Below are 21,478 nucleotides of genomic sequence, written 5' to 3'. Positions count from 1 at the left end.
TCTTCCATGAACTTGAGTTTCAAATGCTTCAGGCACAATAGCTGGGGATATTATGTAATTAGGTTACAGGTGCTAGGATCATTGTTGATTTGAAGGCAGAATAATCAGCAACACGTTCAAAGCCACAGAAATCCATAAGCCTAGAGTTTCTAAGAGATGTAGTGCTACAAATAGTGAACTTTATTATGCCCACTAAAGACAGTGATGCATCTTCAGGGTTGCATACATAAAGGACAAAAAGGCCGTCAAATTTAACAGCACAGAATCAGAATTTCAAAGTCAGTGTTATCTGAAAATCTAATCCTGTGATGAAGCTGGGTGTTACATTTCTGCCTTTCTGTTCTTCAAAACTCTTGCCTTGAGCTCTGGTCACTAAGCACAAAACCAAATAAGTGAGTTTGGTGCTCTAACTTAAAGAGTGGAGACTCAATTGAATGACAACCAGTAATAATACACTAAATGAATATCCAGTTCTTCCTATATATCAAAACCTGTTAATAATGAGGATTTCAGTCATTTTAGCCTGATCTATGAAGTATGTCTCGACTTGGACAAATCAAGGAAGTCCAGAAATACTTGAGCTAGCTCTAGTGCCAAAAGTATTCTAGCTACAGGAGCAAGGAGAGATTTTTGGCCTAACTGGATAAGTTAACTCCTTCAGATCATAGTGCAAGACTTTCCAAAACCCAAAACACCTTGTGCAACTCTACAATATCCTAGAAGGAAGGACATGGATATGTGCCAAGAAGATACACCTCTGTCTTCACTGTGCTTTGGTGCTCGCAATACTACTTGGCTTGTGTCTCATTAGTAAATTTTCATTTGTCAATTACAATAAACATTTTTGTGAACTGAGTTATAGAGAGACTTAAACATCACTAATCGCACTCTGATACACAAGGAGACAGAAGTCCGGTTGTATCTGTTAGGTTCTTTGTGCTTTTTTATGTTCTCATAAAGGTAACTCTTGTTACCTTTCAAAAATGGCTTTGTAGGTAATGTTTGTAGACATTGTTATAAGAGAAAACAAAAAAAGGAAGGTAACTGCCAGATATACAGTCTTTAAAAACTTTTCAAACATCTCTGCATTTTCTTAAGTTCCCTGAAGGTTTTTGCTGCCTGGTACATTCACACAACCTAGAAACTACGTAAAAAGATTAACGCAGGTAAGTCAATAAATCATTGTCTTTTAATATAGATCCAGATCACAATCTAAGCTTTTCCAGATGAGTGTGTTAGGAAGAAAGCATTTTGCTGATCGTAGTTCAAACACCTCCTTGCATAGCTAACATCAACTTCACTTCATCCACTTTCATAACCAAAATGCACACCTTGCCTCCACAGTGAACACCAGCATCAAGTGTCCTTGTTTCTAGGGTGCTGCAGACATCTATATTCATATTTCAGATGAAAACAGATTTCTGCCGTGTCCTAAATCTAGCACCCAACAAGCGTGACGCACAGACTCACAAGACACTTGAAAATCAGGAAGAGAAACCCATGACCCAGGACAGAAACTGAAAGAAGGTAATTATTAGTCAGTTTGCAAGAGAGAAGTATATTGTGAGATCCTTCTGTCATTCTAAATTCAAATGCTGAATTTAAAAGAGCAAATTTCTCAAAGTTCATTCAGCACTTACATCTTAACTATCCCTACGTTTCTGGGATGGTTGCTTTATGCCATCGCTCATCATTGGAAAACATGGTCTGATGTGCAAGCAATAAATCACTGAACAAAATCCTGTGAAATAAAGTCTCATTTCAACACGTGAGAACTTTTTTCAGGTCCTGCAGCAAGCTTGAGCTAACTTCAGTCTGCTTCTGAAAAGGCCCATTGTTTATCCAAAGGGGTGCCCTCTGCCTCAGCACCACGCCGTATCACAAGGGGTTCTTCCAGATGGGGTCCTCACAGCCCTGCTTTCACAGTCCTTTCAGCAAACCTTCACCCTGCAGCTGACTAGTTTCTCCTCTGTGTTGCACTGCTGCAAAGAATCTTTTGCTCCGGTTCATGCACTCCTTGGCTGAAAAGAAGCCAGTGAAGGGTTAAGCTGAAAATACCACGTCCTGCCTCCCCGGCTCAAAGATTGATTTGATCATTCTTCAGGGATTCCCTCTTGTATGAGTCACAGTTAAGACAGACTCCCTACGCAAGGAGGCCAGGATAATGCCATTCCTCCAGAGATTACAACAGCTGAGGGCTAGCCTGAAGACGGAGAGCTTGGGACTCATGCTTGGAAAAACATTCAGCATACCACAATGCACTCAGCAGACTTAAAGAAATTATTCAGACAGAAGGAAAAAAACCACAGAAGCCAAACACAACGTGTTCTCAAACTCTCTGCGTTAACCAATTAAGTATGCAGACTAGCATAAATTAGACAAGCACACAGAGGCTGCCTCCTGGCTTGGGGACTCTGCCTGAATAAAGACTGAAAACATGAACTCATGTAGTATAGTGTTTAAATTTCAAATAAAGGATATTTTCCCTTTATAGAGTGCAATTATTCCTGTGATCTGTTACTTTGTAATAGCTGTATTTGGCTGTTACTCACTAGGAACGTGATTAACATTCTGAATTCAAAAACAAAAACAGCAACAGTGGCAAAACTAATGAATGTCTCCAGCTAATCACAGAAGTTCATAACTAACTTTCTAAGAGAAGAAGAAACTGTGCTGGTGTTCCCTCTCTTGACCTACTTTTATATACATGCAGTAGCTGAGAGGGAAACACTGCTTGCTGATTTTCAAAAGTAAAGGCTGGGAATGCATTTTCATTTCATATTATACACAATGACCTTGCTCAAAAAATGAGTTGGAACAATCTGTCACTAGGACAGTGATGCACTGGACTTGCTTGTTTTAAATGCATCAAGCTGTGTTACACAAAGTAGCACACAACTCAGAGTCCATAGAAATTGCCCTGGATTTGCTGGCAAAATTCTTTTTTTGTGAGCCATTCCTAGTGACACAATTGCCTTACAAATCAGCAGCTGGGCAGCTCAGAGATTAATGCAGGCTAGGTGTTCCAGGAGATGCTTTTAAACCATAAAGGCTCATCCCCATAGTGTCCTCCCATGTGGCAGTACTGCCTTGCAATCGCACCAAATCTCCTGTGATCGCACTAAAATGAAGCAGGCTGTCTCAAATCAGATCTTCTACTACTGACTTAATCATACTGATTACTGTTCAATGGCAACAGCTCACTGACTGACTCCTACAGCGTTTCCATCCGCTTTGCACCCAGGAGTAGAGAGCAGGGGGACCTCTGGTGATGTCTTCAAGTAGAGGAGACACTCCCGCATGGGTCCATCCTACCGATCCATACACCCAAGCAGGGTTTTCCAGAGTGACAGGCCTTTAGATCATTTAATTCCTCACCAGCAGACTCAGTGTGCAACTGTAGACTCCTTCATTTCTCATGATTTTTCAAAAATGTTGCATATATAATTTTTTCTTGATCTCTGTGCTTTGTAAGCTGCCTTTGTGCAGCCTCCAATTCCTTTTGCTTGAGGGAGATACCTGGCTAGACAGAGCAACGCTGGCCTTGTTTTGTACTTTTGTAATTGAAGTCAATATAGTGAGCATCCTGCTTTGTCCAAATCCACCCTGGGGTACCTGCTAGTGAGCAAGGAGCACTCCCATTACAGTACTTTGGTACAGGATAGTTCAGAAATTTTTCGCAGTCAGTAAAGGATGAGGACAGAAAATAAATAGGAAAGAAAGCACAGTTTAACACGTTTTCCTTCCTGTCATGAGAAATATCTGGGACTTAGCTCCTGAAATGTCACACTAACCCAAATCTGTGCAGGGAATGAAGTTTAAATATAAAGTACACAGAACCACTCTTCTATCTCATCCCTCTATACTCAGATTTTTATGCTGCAATACTGCCCTTTTTTTTTTAATTTAAACTTTCTGAAGAAGCCAAAAGGGCATCCTGCTCACTCCCTGAGTGCAGTGTGGCACCTGGGACTGCAGGAAGGGCTCAGGATTGCTCTGCCTCAGCCTGATGCTTACTTTCGGTGACTTGAAGCATGATGGGAACCTTCAGGAAAGCCCCACACTTGTCCCCTGGGAGCCTGCAGGTGCTACAGTGGTGTGGGGGGGAAGGTCTCGTGCCTCCTCAGCCCTCTCCCCACCGGGGCTCCCCTTCCTACTGCTCTGCTGACACCAGCAGGGCTGGCCTGAGGAGTGCCCAAGATGCTTGAAAGTGCAGGGGGGGGTTCAGCCGGCAGCTGAGGAATCCATGGCTTGAGCCAGTGCCACGGAAACCCTTTCCAAAACAAGACTCCAAGCTATCCTTAACTATCTCATTTCAGAGCCTGACTTTGACTCACAGCCCTGCTCCCACTCCACCACACAGGCATTACAAGGAATGCCACGGAGGGCCTCCAGTGCTCTTCCACTGTTGCACTGCTGCAGAAACAGCCTCACTGCTGCCTGCCTGTGTCTACAGCTGCTGCAGCACGAGGCCTCGACACAGACCTCTCTCACAGCTTAACCCAGAAATGTGGAAAACATACTATGCACAGAGGAAAATGTGATTATGGGGATGATGCTATCACCATTTGGCCAGGATTTTGTGACAGGGGGAAGAAGGCAGACACGAGTCTAAATTGAAAAGACATACCTGGAGCTTTCTCCAAAAAGATGACTTTCGAGTCTTGCAGAAAGTTATGGCCAGTCAGAACCATCTTTTTCCCTCCAGTAACAGGAAAGCTGTCAGTACTTTGCTTCTCCACCAGAGGCAGTTCTTGGGCAGATCTCTGAGCTGGAGAGGTATATAAAAGGAAAAAAAAAAAAAAGCAACCACAAACACACAAAAAGAAATAAATATTACATTAGCAAGGGACCTAATGCTTGCAATCCTTACTCTCATAAGATGAGTTTGACACAAAAACAAGAACAGCCAGAAGATTTGTAGGAAGCACGGTTTCTAAGCGCTTTCATCATAAACAATACTCTTATCCAATACAGTGGCACAGATTCAAAAAGCTCACAAAAAAAAAACCAAGATGTTTAAGTTGAAAACTCAGCTTGATCTGTACTGTGCCAAAAAGAGTATTTTTAGAGAAATTTGTTTATGTAGAGTATCTTCTCCGAGAGACAAAATAATAGTTCCTTGCATATACGCCATGCATTTACAAGGCGTACATGAGAACAAGACCATCCACATCCAAACTGCATTTCTGTCACAACAGCCATAGCTGCAAACTGACTTTTATCATTAGCTATGAGCCTCACAATCCAGCTAAAGTTCACAGTTTAGAAAGCATATTTCCACCAACACCTGAGTGCCAAAGCACACGTGGACTCATGCAAACAGAAACTGTATTCTCGTGGCAAATATTTTATCATCTGAACTGCGACATGGAGTGAGCATGGCTGAACTTCAAGGGATGATGTGACATTTTATCCAGATTACATGGTTACTCCTGGTGTCACATGCACTAAGAGATGCATGAAGTTTTTGGCACCAGCTTATTCCACATTCTGCACTGGAAATAACACTAGCACTCTTTTTTCCCTCCTGTTTTCCATTACTTTGAGGAGGCATGTAGCACGCTTTTGCTCATTACACGGTACTTAAAATTGCAAGTCACGGATACAAATCCAAGTGGCTTCATATTTAGTGGCCTCTTGAACTTGGCATATTGGATGGACTCTTCAGGATGCATTAAAACTGTGGCCTTATCATGCTACACAGCAACTGAAAATGTCTCATCAGCTACAGCAAGGAGCAGGATAAAACCATGGCTCCTTTTTTTTCCTTCTTCCTTATTTTCTTGATGTTTATTAATTATTAGAGCATTTTCAAAAAAGAAACGGGGAAAATTCTTCATCTCACACAGATGGCTTTATGTCAGTCTACCTGTTACAGGTATGGAGGCTCTGCTACTCTTCATAATAACATTGGGATAATTTAATATAACTTCCTTCCCACCACCACCACTTGTTTGTTTATTTAAATGGATGGCTATGAAGGAAGAAGGCTATAAACTACTGGTATAACAGCACTGCTCTTTCCTACAAAGCTTGCTTCTCTTGTAGACTCAGACTACCAGAATGGCAGCAGTGCTGCTCTGCAAAAATGGATGTAGTTCTATCACTGGTCTTAAAGTCTGCCACTGATGACACTGCTTTTGCAAGAGGAATGCAGGGATGCTCTTTCCTGGAGCTTTGCTATTAACAATCCCTAGAAAAATACCAATGCCAAGCAACTGGAGCCAGGGTGTCACCTCTAGTGTATTGCTAGCCCTTCATCAAAGCGTTCAGGTCCTGTTTGCTGATTTTTGCTTTATGCTGGGGAGAAAGAGTGACTAGGACACAATAACTGCTTTCCAAAACTATCACAGTTGTCACCTGTATGATAGGAAGTCACCAAAAAAACCCAAGTCTTGCCAATTTCAGGCCTACTGTTAGCTTAGCAGTACTCTATTTTTGTTCTAAGTGCGTTCTTCCTTATAAAGGGAAAAAGGCACAAAGCTACACTTCTTTTTTTCTACAGCAGAAGTATTTTGCCATCAATACAAACCACGCATTTTTGCAAAACAGAGCAAGGTTCACTGGCTAGACAGGTGTGAACAAGTGTTTAGCACACTGATGGACAAACACTGCGTGTTCAGTGACACAAGAGCTAGCAAGAGAAAGACATCTGTTGCTACTTACAGCACTCGATAGGGTTGGAAGCTACTTGCAAAGAGAGGGTCCTCCCGTTGGACTGTGGGATGTGAACTCGGAAGACCAGTCGCACACGTGTGTTCTTCCGCCCAATGTCTGTTTCTCCCTTCCGCAGCTCAATGTCAGAGTTTCTGAGCTTTAATATTCCAGCACAGTCAATGCTACCCAAAAGGGAACACAGAGCAATTCAATTCATTTCAAGCAGAATTCAGAAGGACACAAGAGTGCAGTTTCTTCCCTCTCTCCTGTACATCTTCCATGTCATACATAGTCTCAGAACCAAGCTAAACGCGGTAGCCTTCATCCACAAGTAGCTCAGTTCAGGCTATTGGTAGTAACACATAGCAGCTGAAGTTGAGCACACAAACCTAGGATGTTACTTCAATTGCCAGAGGGAGAAAATGTAAAAGATCCTCCCACCCCACACATCCTGAAAGGATGGAGCTTACAGACCAGCTGAAGTGCAAAGAAATGGACTAAAGGAGTCCAGAGGACAGGTCATTACCTGCACACTATGCTACTAACTTAGAATGCAGGTATACTAACAATCTCACATGTTATGGCTAATTCGGATAAAAATATTCCATGATTTTTATTCTAGAGTCCTGACAATACTCATTATTGAGCACAGTTCTCACAAAGTCAATCCCACTGTCAATGTGCTTCTATCAGTGAATTTCTAAGAGTCGTAAGCTGAAGTGAGCTGAAGTTTTGCAAGAAAAAAAATAAACTCAAGGTTTCCCCTCTACATTAGAGAAAAATGTGCTGTTTGTCCAGAAAGAACTCCTGCTATTTCTGACCTCTCTCACTCCTATTTTTCAATTTTGGTTTTCTTGTGAATGAGTCAGAATTTCTGTCAAAGCAAATTCCGACAGAGAAAGTTCACAGAACAAAAGATAAATAAACATACGTGCTCAAAAACCCACTGCAAAAATACCTCTGCTTTGGTTAAGACTACAAAGTCTGCATTGCAGTTTATTCTGGGTACTGGTCTCTGGCATGCATTTTATTATACTAAATACATATAGTTTAATTTTATTTTGAATTAAAGAGTTTAATTCCTCCTCCAGACCTTTGAAGCTCAGTTCTGAAGCAAACTGCAAACAAAAACTACGGCAGCCTGGTTTTGACCTGCATTTTTTTTTGAAGTATAGATTTCAGAGTAACAAAAATACCTTTGCTGGTATGATCAAAGAAACTAATGAACATATTAATGCTTCTTAACAAAGCATATTAGCAGAGGAAGTCATAAGAATTAAGAAATATTTGTACGCATGTCAAGATTTTATGCAATAATCCATGTGACAGAGAAGAAATGATGCGCATCTCACTATTGCCTCTTCAATAGCAAGAGTTGTAAAACAAAAAAACCCTCAACAATTTGCTCAGACTCTGCAAGGTATGGAGGAGCACAAATCAGGTTGTAAAGTCATAGAAATTAACATTTGAAATCGATAGTAGTAATTATATGTGCAAAGTTAAAATATGCTGATAAGCTTCATTGCTTCATTATACGAAAGCCAAACACACAAAGTGTTTGTGAGAAAAGTCCTTGGCTCTAAATTTCATTTCATTGTTAGCCTACATGACGTTTTAGAGCATTGACATAGAAGGCTTATATAAGCCAAAGCATTGTTTGTGGTTCTTGGGAGAACTCTACTATGATCTGGCATATGTGTCATGAAAATGCTCAGTTTGGTTCCAAAACTGTGTGACTACCTTTATTTTATAGGGAAAGAAACAGTATAATGACAGAAAATGGGGCCGCTGATTTTGCATGCTCATCACAACTTAACACAATGAAGTGACAGAGGTCCTCATATCTTGAGTGATGATCCTAATCCCAGCTGGCAGTGCAGTTAACCACATTCTAGTTCTTCTATTTACATGATGCACTCCAGCACATGTTGCACATGACATTGCAAACCAGCTTCTAATAACTGCTACATACAGTAGTGTTCAAGTGTCCGTTTTTCACTTCATTAAGGTGCAGAAAACAGTGTATGAATAACCAGGAGTAAAATCATGGTTTTTGAAAGTTCCCTGGGATTTCCCATGGTCTTTGTTGTGGTGGGGCCTGCTTTCCTTTTGTCTGTTTATTTACTTGTCCTTTCTGTCTCCCTGTAAATGCACACATCCATGTATACATATATGTTCACATTAATACATCAGCAGATGCACATACAAAATCCTCCCAAGGCAGGTGATTTGGAGAAGGGTTAGCATCATTGAATGAGGGTTGAAGAAGGGAGTGGATTAAATCATACTGAGGGTCTTGCTTATGTCACATACACAGCTTGATACTGGATGCCTTATACACAATCCTGTAATGAAATTTACCACTAACACTCAGATTCCTATTAATTCAGAAGTTCTAAGGTGTGGATGCTTTCTTTCTGCATGGGAAAACTCATTCCAGTTTAGTAACTGCATTCTGTAAGCTTTAACTCCTTCCCTAAAAATTTTGCTTCTAAACAAATGCGGATTTTTATTACATAAGAACTAAGAATGGCTTTGTTTGTCATGAAAAAGGCTAGGTTACTTGGAAATGTCTTCTAGAAGAGGTTCCATTGACATCCAAAGATAAATTTTAATAGGCCCTGTTCCTTGTGCTAGTACATACAGGAGTAAGAGGTGTCATATTTAGAAACTAAATGCAGGAGCTGAGGTAGGAGATATTTAGAGCTTGGTAACCGAGACACTTATTTTAAATGGCAAATAAGCACATTGGCTGAAACTCTAGAATGAAAGCAATCAGTTGTCATAAATATTTGCAAAGTTCATTTTGTTGTTAAGCTGATGAGAGGCAGTTTGTGCTAGTGAAGTTGTGAAAACTTACTACTACTGAGTGGAGTTAAAAAAAAAAGGACAGAATAAGGAAAACAAGGAGAAAAAAATCACAAAACAGAAGAAATGAAGTGGGAAACAAGAGGAAACTGCTAAGCAGTCAGGCATAGTATCTGGGTCTTACGTTGCTCTCATGTTGTTCTCTGGAAGAAGTGGGATTTCCAAGACTTTGGTGTTGGAAAGTATTGTTTCGTGGCTGGTGGTGGAAACAGTCTTCCCAGTGATTCGATGAACCTGGTAGAAAGCATGGGGTCGCAGCAGGCGGTCGTCTGCAGTCCCAATGAACAGCTGTAGCGTCAGGGGCTCGCTTTCTAAGTAACCATGGAGCTGGCAAGAGAACAGAAAACGCCCACTGAGCACCACGGACATAAACTGCTAGGAATCAATTAAATTTTTATAAGCAGGAGAGCCTAATTCAAGGAAAGAACTTGTGACAGGTGCTATGTGTTAAGTTTCCCCCTTCCATTTTTCCTGTAATGTAATATTGGTACAATAAAAAGGTGCACTCAGAAAATGTCTCATTATCCCGGAGGACCTGAGGCATTCTAGATGCGGTGAACTTTAGTGCACTCTTGCTATGTCCACAGAAATCTTTGCATAAATTCTGTCGTGGAGTTTGGCAAAAAAAAAACCCACAAAACAACACAGTCAATGTTTATCTGCAGTACTGAGGATAGCAATTGCAAGGGGGTTTTGCATGTGGAAAAGAGCATAGATTATCTACCCCTAAGCTTCCTGCATTGTTCCACGTGTGGAGGATGTGTAGGACACTTCCTCTCACTGATTTTTCTGCCAATAAAACTGGAACAGAATGGAGACAGATCATGTGTACATAACTTGATGCTCACCATGTGTGCAAATTCTTCTTACAATTGCACAGAAATCTCACTGAAGCTACTTGGCCTGACTCGAGCCTCGTTTGTGTTACAGTGACAACTGTGATGCCAACAAGAGTTATTTCTACTGCATGTCAAAGCAGTAGTGCCTACCCTCAGTACTGTTGCTCTGAAGAGGCCACCTAGGGTTTATGCCAGTGCAAAGCCCAGTCTGCCTTGGGAGAGCAGACAGCACATGAGTGAGCCACATGCATCCCACTCCTCTGTCATCAGCAGCCCTCTGCTCCAAAGCACGAGGCCTCACGTCTCTGTGTGCTGCTCATATTTAAGGTGAGGCCAGCCTAAACTCTGTGAAAAACAAGAATACAAAAGATTCTGCCAAGTAGAGGGTGTCTTTAAGCTGACACAAACTGAGCTCCATACCTGCCATTTTGGCTCACCTGGCTAACTTTTCATCTTCAGACTACAAGGGTCTTCAAGACCTGGCTGCAGAAAAGCCCAGGCTGAGCAAGCTCAGTGAGCCCAACAGCCTGGCAGATGAGGGGTGCACTGAGTAGCAGGGAAATAATTGAATTGAATACATCTGCTCCAATGCCTGGCAAAAACTGGCAGGTAACAGACAAGCCAGAGCTCCTGGCTCATACTGCCATGCCATGCAAAGGGAGCTTGCTGCTGCATGCAGAATGCGTCCCAGGCAGGCAGAGAGGTTTTACAGTTTCCTCTCCTCACGCCTCCTGACTGACCTCAGTGTGCCTGCCACACCATCACTACAGCCAGTCAGCCTAGGCATCTATGCCCTTTGCAGTGAGCCATGGCACAGAGCTCACAGCGCAGTAGCACTCAGAAGCAAGCTCAGGGACTGTGCCGGCCACAGGGCCCAACCACTTCTGTTGCCTTCACCCATGCTGAGTCAATCCCAGCCACACGGGCATAGCAGTCCCACAACCCCCCTGCTATTCCATCTCTCATCACTCTGCCATTTCTTCATGCTACCACCTGATGCTGGGAAGCAAGCCCTCAGAATAGCTCTTCCACCTGAGAGCAGTGAAGCTCTGCACTGTGGGAAGGAAGGATGTGGCAGCTGCAGGAAAGAGGAGCATGAACCAGGTGGGCAGTTACAGGAGATACATAGTGCTGAGAACATGTTCTCGCTGCTATAGATGTACTTTTCTCTGCTAATGATTCAGGTGGGAGAGGCCAGGCTTTCAGGAGGTGTACAGCATCACTACACCATCACTAACTCAGACAGATCTATTTTATACCATTGATGACATCTTGGCGAGCAGGAACAGTTTTAATTTACGGTGTAGGAAAATGCAAACAAAGCTACTTCCCTACAGCTTTCTATTTATTTTTCCACAGAAGATTTGCTGGGTGGGCCTCTCCCACGATCCTAGATCAAGCAGGAGGATCTGCTGCCATTCCTTTAATGTGTGTAGCTCTTTGTGGAGGAGGCTGGAGACTCTGATGCTTTCATTAACTCCTCCACATCTCTTCCCTGTCTCCAATACAGGCATTGTCAGAATGGTAGAAACAGAATAGCAGATCTCAGCCTCAGCTCTCACAGAGGTGCTATGGACTGTGTCTTTCGGTTCAGCTGCTAGCCTCAGAGCCAGGAGCAGCAGGTGACAGGCTACTTCTCTGCCGGGTCACAAGCAAAAAGTGGCAGTAACTTTCTAATTTGCTGCTCAAATAACTTCAAGAAGCTGCATTTTCAAGATTTCAGTAGGAGACTTTAAAAAAAAAAGGTGTTTTTCTCCAGCAGGAGTTTGAAACATGCCTGCCATGAGGCTGAGCTTTGTTATATTGCAGCAGTCCTCAGCTCTCCTGCCTCTGACCCAACTGTCAGCCATCTCTGTAGCCACTGCCTATACCAAAACAGTGTACTTCCCCTTCCAAAACAAGGTAGTTCTCAAAACACATGGCTCCTATGTCTGGCAGCAGAAAGATTCTCAACACCAAGATCTGTGCTATGCTGCAAAAACAGAATTTTCTGGTTTTGACTCCCAGACCATTGAGATGCAGTCTGAGCAGCTCGTGTGCTCCCAGCACAGCTGGCGACCACGGTGAAGCCACCGTCTTACTCAGCACATCTCTGTCCCCGCGTGCCTTGCGGCCATAGCTGTTTACTACTGCCACGGACTTGAGTAGGGCTAGCAGAGTGACCTGGATTCAGCCCGGACTGATCTCACGCTGCGTCAACATCTCCAGAGCCTCAGCACTGAGGCCACGGTGACGGAAGAGACATGGGGTACTGTTGGGTATTTTTGATCGTGAGCGTAACACAGGTTCACAAAGGAAAAAGTAATAAAGCGTGACACAGAAACCGATTAAATTTCTACAGGAAGCTGCTGGAAGAAAAAACTACGTAGCTATGCATTACCAGCAGTGACTTCTCCAGCTTGTTACGGAGGGTGCTTTTTATGGAGTGTGTAAAATTAAAATAAACCTATATTGAATTACAAGGCCGCTTAAAAAGTAAAAATAGACCAGCAAGTAACTTAAACCTCAATTCGTCAAAAGCAAAATCACACAGTGAGATAACCGTGTGTTTTACTAAATCAGGGCGAACGGGTCAAAAAATCTTAAGTCCTGCATTGGGTTTTGCCATTTCAGGTTTTATCTTGAAATCAGAACTTAGCTACTGCTGTACCTCATAACCTACTTGTGAGTCTCACACAGTATTTTTCCCACAGGTTTTATACTAGTAATCAACCTAAAATGCAAAGCCCTCACCTTTCATCATCCTCACCCTCACCTCATCCCTGCCTTCCTACAAGAAGAGTTTAAATGCTAGAAAATAAATATTAAGACATCAGATGCATGCTCTGCATTGTTCTTTAAACTGTGTGATCTTCAAACTAGATTTATGGTTGTATTTCTGTTCCTTTAAGGTCCTGTTGTACAGCTCTGCTGGGCTTCACTAAGCCGTGAGCACTCTCTGGATACATCATGTATTGTTAATCATGCATTCTCTGGGAGCTCTTCCTCATCTGGTAGTTCTGAATCTGAAGAGCAACACTGCTCAGCATGATGAACAAACATGAGATTTCAAGAGAATGGAAGTGTCAGAGACATCCAGGAAGATAAGGTTGCTGGTCCAGTTACTATACAGTTGATTTTGCAGCCAACAACACAGGCAAAATCCTTACTCAACTGTAAGTTTTGTGCTCTGCAGTAGAAGGCTTCGGATCTCAAATATGAATTTCCCTTTGTGTTTTCCTCAATGCATCATATTTGTTACTTTCACATTATGTGACTTATATTCCAATAGAAGCAATAACAGACAACAGCGCAAGGACTAACATTTGAAGGGGCACATACTGTTGACTAAATTTAGGTCATTCTCCCAGCATACAATTTCTGTGACAGATAATATTGAACTTTGGAAGACTTTTTGGCATGCTGTAGATGTCTGGAAAACAGGCAAGATTCTGCACACTTTCAGCAGGTACAGCAAGAATACTCTGTGCCTCCCTCAAAATGTAGAAGTGTGACATTACTGTCACGTCATTCAGAAGAATGAAAAGGGGAGCACTGGCACTACAGGAAGAGCTGTAGTACTCCGGGCTATTACATTTGTCAACAGGTAAAGGAAACAGAAAACAAGGTGAACGTGAAAGGGGAAGGGGTAAAGGGGAACTGAGTATTTCTATTAGTTAGGAAAGATTTCACACATTCACATACACACATATTTTCCATGCATGCTCTGGAATACTGTACTTGGTATAAAGATTCTGTTTCCTGGCATGCAACACGGGATGCGTGCGTCAGACACCCTATTTTTATCTTTTTCTCTGTGTAACACAGTCCCAAAGCTGAAGCTCTTCTCATAATACCTCAGTGGCTGAGTACGGGTGACAAAGGCTGCTCTCAGCTGCAGGGTTCATAAAAAAGGATGTGCCTTTCCTATCAAGCATGCTGTGCTTGGCAGTACCTACATCCAGATGGAAAGAACCATACATTCCCCTGATGTGAAAGTGTAAAGGGACATCACTCCAACTAAGGATCAGATGCACACAGTTACTGAATGAGCTGTTCTTCCCCAGTAAAGGTGAGAATACAGCAGCCACCTGTTTTAATACAAAGTAGAGATGCAGGACAAACTTGAGTATGTAGATAAGACCACTGTGGCCAACGTCACTGGTTTTGAAGTGAAAGTAGGTCATGTTCTCCTGTTCTGACTGACCACTGACTAACCTGCTCTTTTCCTTTTTGAGCAACACTGTAAAAATATTTGAACTAGTCTCCAAAGACATTTGCATATATATTGTCTGAAGCTGCTAAGATCAAAATCAGACTTTAATTGCGGGCCTGTTTTACACTCCTCTCATTCTATCAAAAGCAATGCAGTCACCAGTAATTAACAACCAGAACAGGACTGATCACAGTTAAGCTCTTCATCATCTTACATCATCTTACGCAAGAGTGAGAGAAGACTGCACCGCCTGAGTGACTGCTGCACCACAGCAAGCTTTCTCTGGAATTCCTAAAGCTCTCAGTCATCGTTTTCACAACACCATCTCTCACCAACACCTCTTGGCTCTCATTAGTAAATTGCTGCTCATCTTGATGCATGGTGCCAAAGCAAATCCCAGTCTTTCCCTTGGAGTGCTCAATGTGGAATGGGCTTATTGTTCCAGCACGTCCAGGCAGTGTGGTGCTGAATGCCAGGAGGCGTTCCTCTGACAGCCAGCAAATCCCAAGGAAAACAGAACCATTCCTCCCAAGCAGCAAACATCTGACTGCAAGGTAGCACCTGATTCAGACACACATCAATCATAAGCTGAGGTTTATCACAAACATGAGCATACCCAACCACAGGGTGTTCCTGCTGTATCCGAACAAAGTGCCTGGTACATATCTACAAAATTTGGCAACCAGAATTGAACAGACCTGAAAATGATCAGCAGAAGAAGCTGGAGTGTTTTTAACATAAACATTAGAAAAACAACAAAACCTCTCCAAGCTCACTGAGGCTACTGAATTTTGAGGAATTTTTTCAGATGTTGTGTCCCACATCTCAAATGCTATTTCAGAAACAATGGTTCTCCTAGAGACTGCAAAGAAAACTTCTACTATTTAAGTTAGGACATTTATTTTAAGAAAGGCAGCTGAAATATCCTGCGTGCTTCCGTCAAAGTACTTTGTGCTTTTGGCATGCTGAATTATCTGTTGAAATGCTCAGAAAGCTACCTGTCATAACAATAAGCTCTCTGTGCCTGGAAAGGCTCCCAGAGGCCGCTGAAAGAATGGTCCCATTCTGGTGGGAGCCAAGAAGGCCATCATGGCCAGGCACACCAGCCAGGTGTATATGGAAGACTGTTCAGTGTACTTGCAGGGAGTTCTGCAAAAAGACCACAGGCACACCAGTGCTTCTTTTTTTGCAGGCAACTAAACCAGGACATTCCCCAGACTCTTAACTCTGTAAATGTGTTAAATGAGTGCTGCTGCTGAGTTAGGGCTTAGCCCATTCCAATGTTTTCAGGACTCCCACTAATATCAATGTGGGGCACAACCAGGGACTTCATATCCATCCTCTAAACTAGTCCGGAGCTTGTGCTTGATACTGTCCAGGCTATCAAGTACTGCGTCCTTCACGACAATGATGTGCAAAAATCCATATGTAACACCTGTATCAGCAATAAATTTGTAAATGTGTGTGCCTGTTCTTTGTACATTCAATACATAATCAAGTCTGTGTGAAAACAAACACATCTATGCCTCTAAAAATAATACGAAAAATATCTACCTTTTTTTTATCTCTTCTTGTGCCCCGTCCCCGGAGGCATTCAAGGCCAGGCTGGATGTGGCTCTGGGCAGCCTGGTCTGGTGCTTGATGACCCTGCACACAGCAGGGGGTTGAAACTAGATGATCTTTGAGGTCCTTTTCAACCCAGGCCATTCTATGATTCTATGATTCTTCTCCAGCCATGCCACTGATGGCCATACTGCTTTCACTCAGCAATGCTTTACATACCCGTCTGTCTCACTCTTATTTCAGAACTATTCAAGGAATAATCTGTGCTTGAGTATTAGTCTGGAGAGAATCATTAGCAAGAATAAACACTCAATCTGATGAAGGGGGGCTTCTTTTGCTTATTCTCTCATCAGTGACTTGGAATGTAATTGCTAAACGCTTTCAAAACAGGAAAATGTGATAAAATGTAAAATCTATAGAGCAGTGAAATCTTTGAAGTAATTGCTGCTTGTCTATTCAAGCTAGAGCTTCAAGAACTCCACAAACTAGCTTTATTGCAATCTTTCTCAATCAGTAGGTTTGCTTTTTTTTGTTTTTTTTGTTTTTTTAATGGTAACTGCATATGATGAGTGGTAAAATAAAACAAATTGTCACATTTAAAAAATGTACCTAATACACAGCCTCAAAAACATAACATCAGTGAGTATTCAGCATCTCAATTTTTTGAAAACAAATTGAAGATCAAGCTGTTTAGCTATAAAGAAAGCGCATAAACATTTTGGGTAATGATTTCAGCTGTAAACACCAAGCATGCATAAATATAGAGCCATCACTCTGAATTTTAAGAAAAAAAAAATACTTTCAGCTACCATACAGAAGTATCTGGAGATGTAAGCATCATGGGTTTAAATGGATATAAGGAAAAGTTGGTTTTCCAGGCATTGATTGTCATGTGAAGTAAAGGCACTGAAGCCAAGATCAGGAGACCTGGAGATCTGTTCTTGTGTTCACTGCAGGGATCCTGCCTGACCTTCGCTTGGGCATGTCCCTTAGCTCCCTTGCCTTGCCTTCCCCTCAGCTGAATATGCCCAAGGACCTTTTGCTGAAGGACCAGAAAGCCAGGAAACTCCTGCTCTGCCAAATATATATATATATATATATATATATATACACATATATATGATATACATATATATATATATATATATTATATACAAATATATATATATATATATACACACATATATATATACTCAAAACTGGTTCATGAACTGCTGTGGTCCCAGCCTCACAGTGGGCTCTTCTATCATCCCTGTTTCTTTCCAGCTTTGGCTCCTCAAGTGGACGTGTTTCATCCACTGCTGTACTACTTGAGTGCCCTCTATTCATTTCAGGGCTCCAGCACACCTAGGACCAGAAGTAGCACAACACAAGAAGGAAACTCACTTGTTGACTAACAAGACAGGCTCCCCTTCTCTTTGCTGGGAACCAGGCGAGCGAGAGAGCTTGCCAATTTTTTGATTAGGTGCAAAGCCCAGGTCCAGACCACATGTCAATGTGGATGCAAATCAGAGGTGCTAAACTTGGGCCACTCGGATGCTCTTGTACACTGTGTTCTCTAGTGAGAGCACAAGGCAAAAAAAGGGAGTCTCTTATTTAAAACATTAGAACAGAAGAACTTCAGTAAAACAAGAAGAATAAGAAGAAACACCACAGGAACCAAAACAGCTGAGCTGTTCGCTAAGAGCTCTCTGGTCATAGTAGCTTCTCTGAATTTTATCTGACGTGGTTGGCCAGATTAAGTGTATAATTTATGCCCTGTATGACATAACATCCATGCTACTCTCCACAGTCCCTCACTCACTCCACATAAAAATGTAACAGAAATTCTGACAGTTTTTGTGCTGCTTTCAAGATTTATTTTTCCTTTCTGAAAATCCACTTTCCTTGGATTCACTCAAACTCTGCTTTAAGATCCAAATGTAGTTAAGTGTTGGTTCACAAATAAAAATAAGATGGTTTGTTCCTGCAAAGAGCTAAGCCTAGGCAGAGAGTGAGAGCTGGATGGAAGAAGGAGTGAATGAAAAGCAGCAGGAGAGTGTTTTATGTGGCACTTTCTAGTGCTGCCACTTGGACTTAAATTCAACAGTGCAGCAAAAGAGCAGCTGTTCACATCATGATGAGTAAAGATCTATATAAAACTTCCAGCTGCAAATACGCTGTGAGGAATTATTAATCTTAACATAATAGAGATGCTGTATACTCAGTCACTGGCTCACAAGTCATTTCTGTCTCCATCCAGGGAAAAACAGCCTTCGTGGCTGCTGGCTCCCATAACAGCCATGAGATCTCCTTCTCTAAACAGCCACAAGATGCTGCTCCCTATTTCTAGGAAAGCTACTCCTCAAAAACAGGTGTTCTTCCTAATGATTCTCTCCAGACAAACACTCAAGTACCAACCCAGTTCACCCAGTATCAACCCAGTTATGATCCTTAAAAAATCATAATCATTATATTGATGAGGATGATGTCCATCACAGTAACTAACAGGCACCTCGTGCACTGGACCACTGGACATCATTATTATTCTTATAACCAGCACAGAGCAGGTAGCAAAGCAGAAAGCAATCTTCTACCATGAAATCAAGATGCCGCTTCCCTGATCATAGCTGTTCCGGACCTGCTTTCAGGTGATCAAAGGCAGCCAACCAAGTCTGAGCCATATCACAACCCATCTCCAAGAGAGCATCACCCAACTGTACAGCTGTGATCTCTTAAAACCTCAGCACAGCTCTCTCTGGAGAGGGCTATGAGAGTTGTCCTGTGTGGAGGGAGGGACACCAAGTGCAGGCTGCCCACGTAAATCAACATTTCTTTGTCTTCAACAGCCTTGTGCTTCCCTGTGGTGGCTGCAGCTGGCCCTGTACTCTGCCCTCCTAGGTAGCCTGTGTACAAATTGCAGGGGTAATAGGTTGCCCAGCTACACTGGGCATTATCTGCTGAACAATCAAAGCTTTTTACTGCACACCAAGGTGAATCTTGGTTCACACGGGACAGGGGCAACACACTTCTAGGCAGAATACCTCTGACGTTCACAAACACCAGTGGGACAGTATTAGACTAGAAGTTATTACCTTTCGCCTCTATTTTTACACCTATTCCAATGATATTTATTTAAACTACCACTGAAGGCAGAAAGCTGGGGCTAAGTTTAAAGGCGTTATCTCTGTAAATATTTGGAGAACTATAAATACTGAGCCATATTAATAATATGAATATTGGACTATGTGTTTTGTTGCCATGAAAATTGGCATAAATACTCTTTTGATTTTTAATTTCTCACTGTGTGATCACTGATTTCCAGCAACTCCTTTAAAAAGACAAAATAATTCTTATGTAAGACTTCATACTGTTTAGTTAGCAAATAGAATTAAAGACCACAGCACAGAGCAGGATCTAAAAATGAAAACTCAGTGCCAGAAGCAGACAAAGCATGTTGTGCAACAAGAGTTGCATGTCCCATGTTGGACACAGTATAATTAGGCAGTCCATGAGTTAAGCCCAGACTCTGTTTAGGGAAAGGAAAGAGCTGGAAAGGAGGCTTTGTGATGGTCTGAAATAAACTTTCTTGCTTCTTCTGTGAGTAACATGAATATTGATGGCTTCCCAGTTTCACAGCACCTCCATCCCTTTTATGTATGTACAAGTGAGTTAATGAAGGAAAGCATTTTTAACAAATTATAGAAATGTAGAGTGAGGATGGCTTTGCCAACAAAGAAGCAGAAAGCTGGTCACGTAGTTATGGAATTCTCTGCTAGTTTTTGCTTCATCAGATACAGAAACGTATGAGATTAGAGACAGAAAATTTCATCACAAGTTTTTACATATTTGGAGCCTGCTCTATGTTTACCCAATTTCTGCTTCATCCTTCTTAAAAATCAGCATCTGTGCTATGTGGTAGAGTAACTCCTTCTCCACTGTGAAAGGTACAGCACTTCCCTCTGACTGTAACCCTTGTGCAGAATTTACACTTCCATTCCTTGATAAATAGAACAGAATAATGCAGCTCTCTTGTTCTCTGGAGTCAGAAGAGTGCTGTTTACAAGCACATCCTCTTCAAGACAGGTTCTGCTTCCATTTTTTTAATCCCCCAAAAGGTACAGAAGTGTTGTCACAGCACACACAACATTCATAAAGGTGCTGTTTGTGGCTCCTATCTTAAAGCAGAAATGGCAACATGTTTTGCACTTTTGGTCCTGTTCTCCTTCCACAAGCCACCTTTGATCCAATTGGTCCTAGAGCCCTAATTACTCTGAACTTTTATCTGAGAGCATGCCTTCCACAGAAAGCATCTTAATGGAGCAATAAAAATAGGCCAGGTATATTTTATGTCTCAGCTTCAAGGTTTTGACCTCCAAAACAGTCTGGTTAAAATGTGAAAAATTCTGAGATTGGATTCCACACTGTGAGCTGCTTGAGAGCAATGGTGATACCACAGATTGATGTCACCTGTTTTACAAAAAAAAACCCAACAAACAAAAAAACTTCCAGACATTTGCACCTTTCTTAGAAACAAAGTAGTCTTTAGGTCTTTTAATTTTGATAGGAACGGAATTTTAGAATGGATACAGCAGACCAGATTGCCTAACTAGCACAGCATGAGCATGAGCAGCTCTGCCCAACAGACCACCAGGACTAGAATAAACTGAAAGGTCTGTGATCTGTAACATCAAGTAAATCAAATAGGTAGGAGAAAGTCTTATGACAGACTTTGTCAAGACCTGTGGACAGTTTTCCAGCAGTCATTCTAAATACCCATGTTGACCAGAATTATTTGGCAACAACTGTTGCACTAGAATTTCTCTCAAATACTGACAAGCTTAGACCACAGCCCTGTTCAAAGCTAATAAGATATATAAGATAAATAAAACACTGAAAATATAAATGACCGAATTTGCAAATAAAAGCTTTGCAGAAGAGATTATTTGCTGCCTTAAATGGATGACACTTCAGTTGATGCAGTAGGATGTCCTTACATGAATGGGATTTGAAGAGGACACTGAGGGTACACCATCTTCTCAAAGTGAGTCACAGTGAGTACCAGTGACCAGCACCTGTGTGCTTTTACACCAAACAAGGACAGTATTCAGATCAATTTGTTGAAGTTAAACATGGCTCTGGCATGGCTTAAGTCTCAAGCCTGAGATAGGAACACCAATGTCTCAAAAGCCATCAATCCTCCCCACCATACTCAAACCTAACTTGGGTATCTCAGTTAAGAAGCAAATCTTAGTCCTGGCTAACTGGTAAGGCTATAAAGCCTGCTAGGCCCAGTGATACCTAATTATATATAACACATCAAGCCAGAAATAAACAGGGGAAAGTTGGGTGATTCATGCCACCTAACTAACAT

General features: G+C 41.9%; 1 protein-coding gene across 7 annotated transcripts in view; it reads right to left on the bottom strand.

The window, feature by feature from the left end:
- Positions 1 to 21,478, bottom strand: part of NFATC1 (nuclear factor of activated T cells 1) — a 114,612-nt gene that overhangs the window by 60,103 nt on the left and 33,031 nt on the right. For all 7 annotated transcript variants that reach the window (XM_048939060.1, XM_048939062.1, XM_048939065.1 and 4 more), the window contains exons 4-6: positions 9,653 to 9,855; positions 6,670 to 6,842; positions 4,631 to 4,771 (exon numbers count right to left, since the gene is read on the bottom strand). In XM_048939060.1, the coding sequence (XP_048795017.1) occupies positions 4,631 to 4,771; positions 6,670 to 6,842; positions 9,653 to 9,855 (517 nt within the window). The remainder of the gene's footprint in view (positions 1 to 4,630; positions 4,772 to 6,669; positions 6,843 to 9,652; positions 9,856 to 21,478) is intronic.

Source organism: Lagopus muta, chromosome 3 (assembly GCF_023343835.1).
Source record: "Lagopus muta isolate bLagMut1 chromosome 3, bLagMut1 primary, whole genome shotgun sequence".
NCBI lineage: Eukaryota > Metazoa > Chordata > Aves > Galliformes > Phasianidae > Lagopus > Lagopus muta.
The sequence above is the reverse complement of the archived record's forward strand: the minus strand, read 5'-3'. Positions and strand labels throughout refer to the sequence as shown.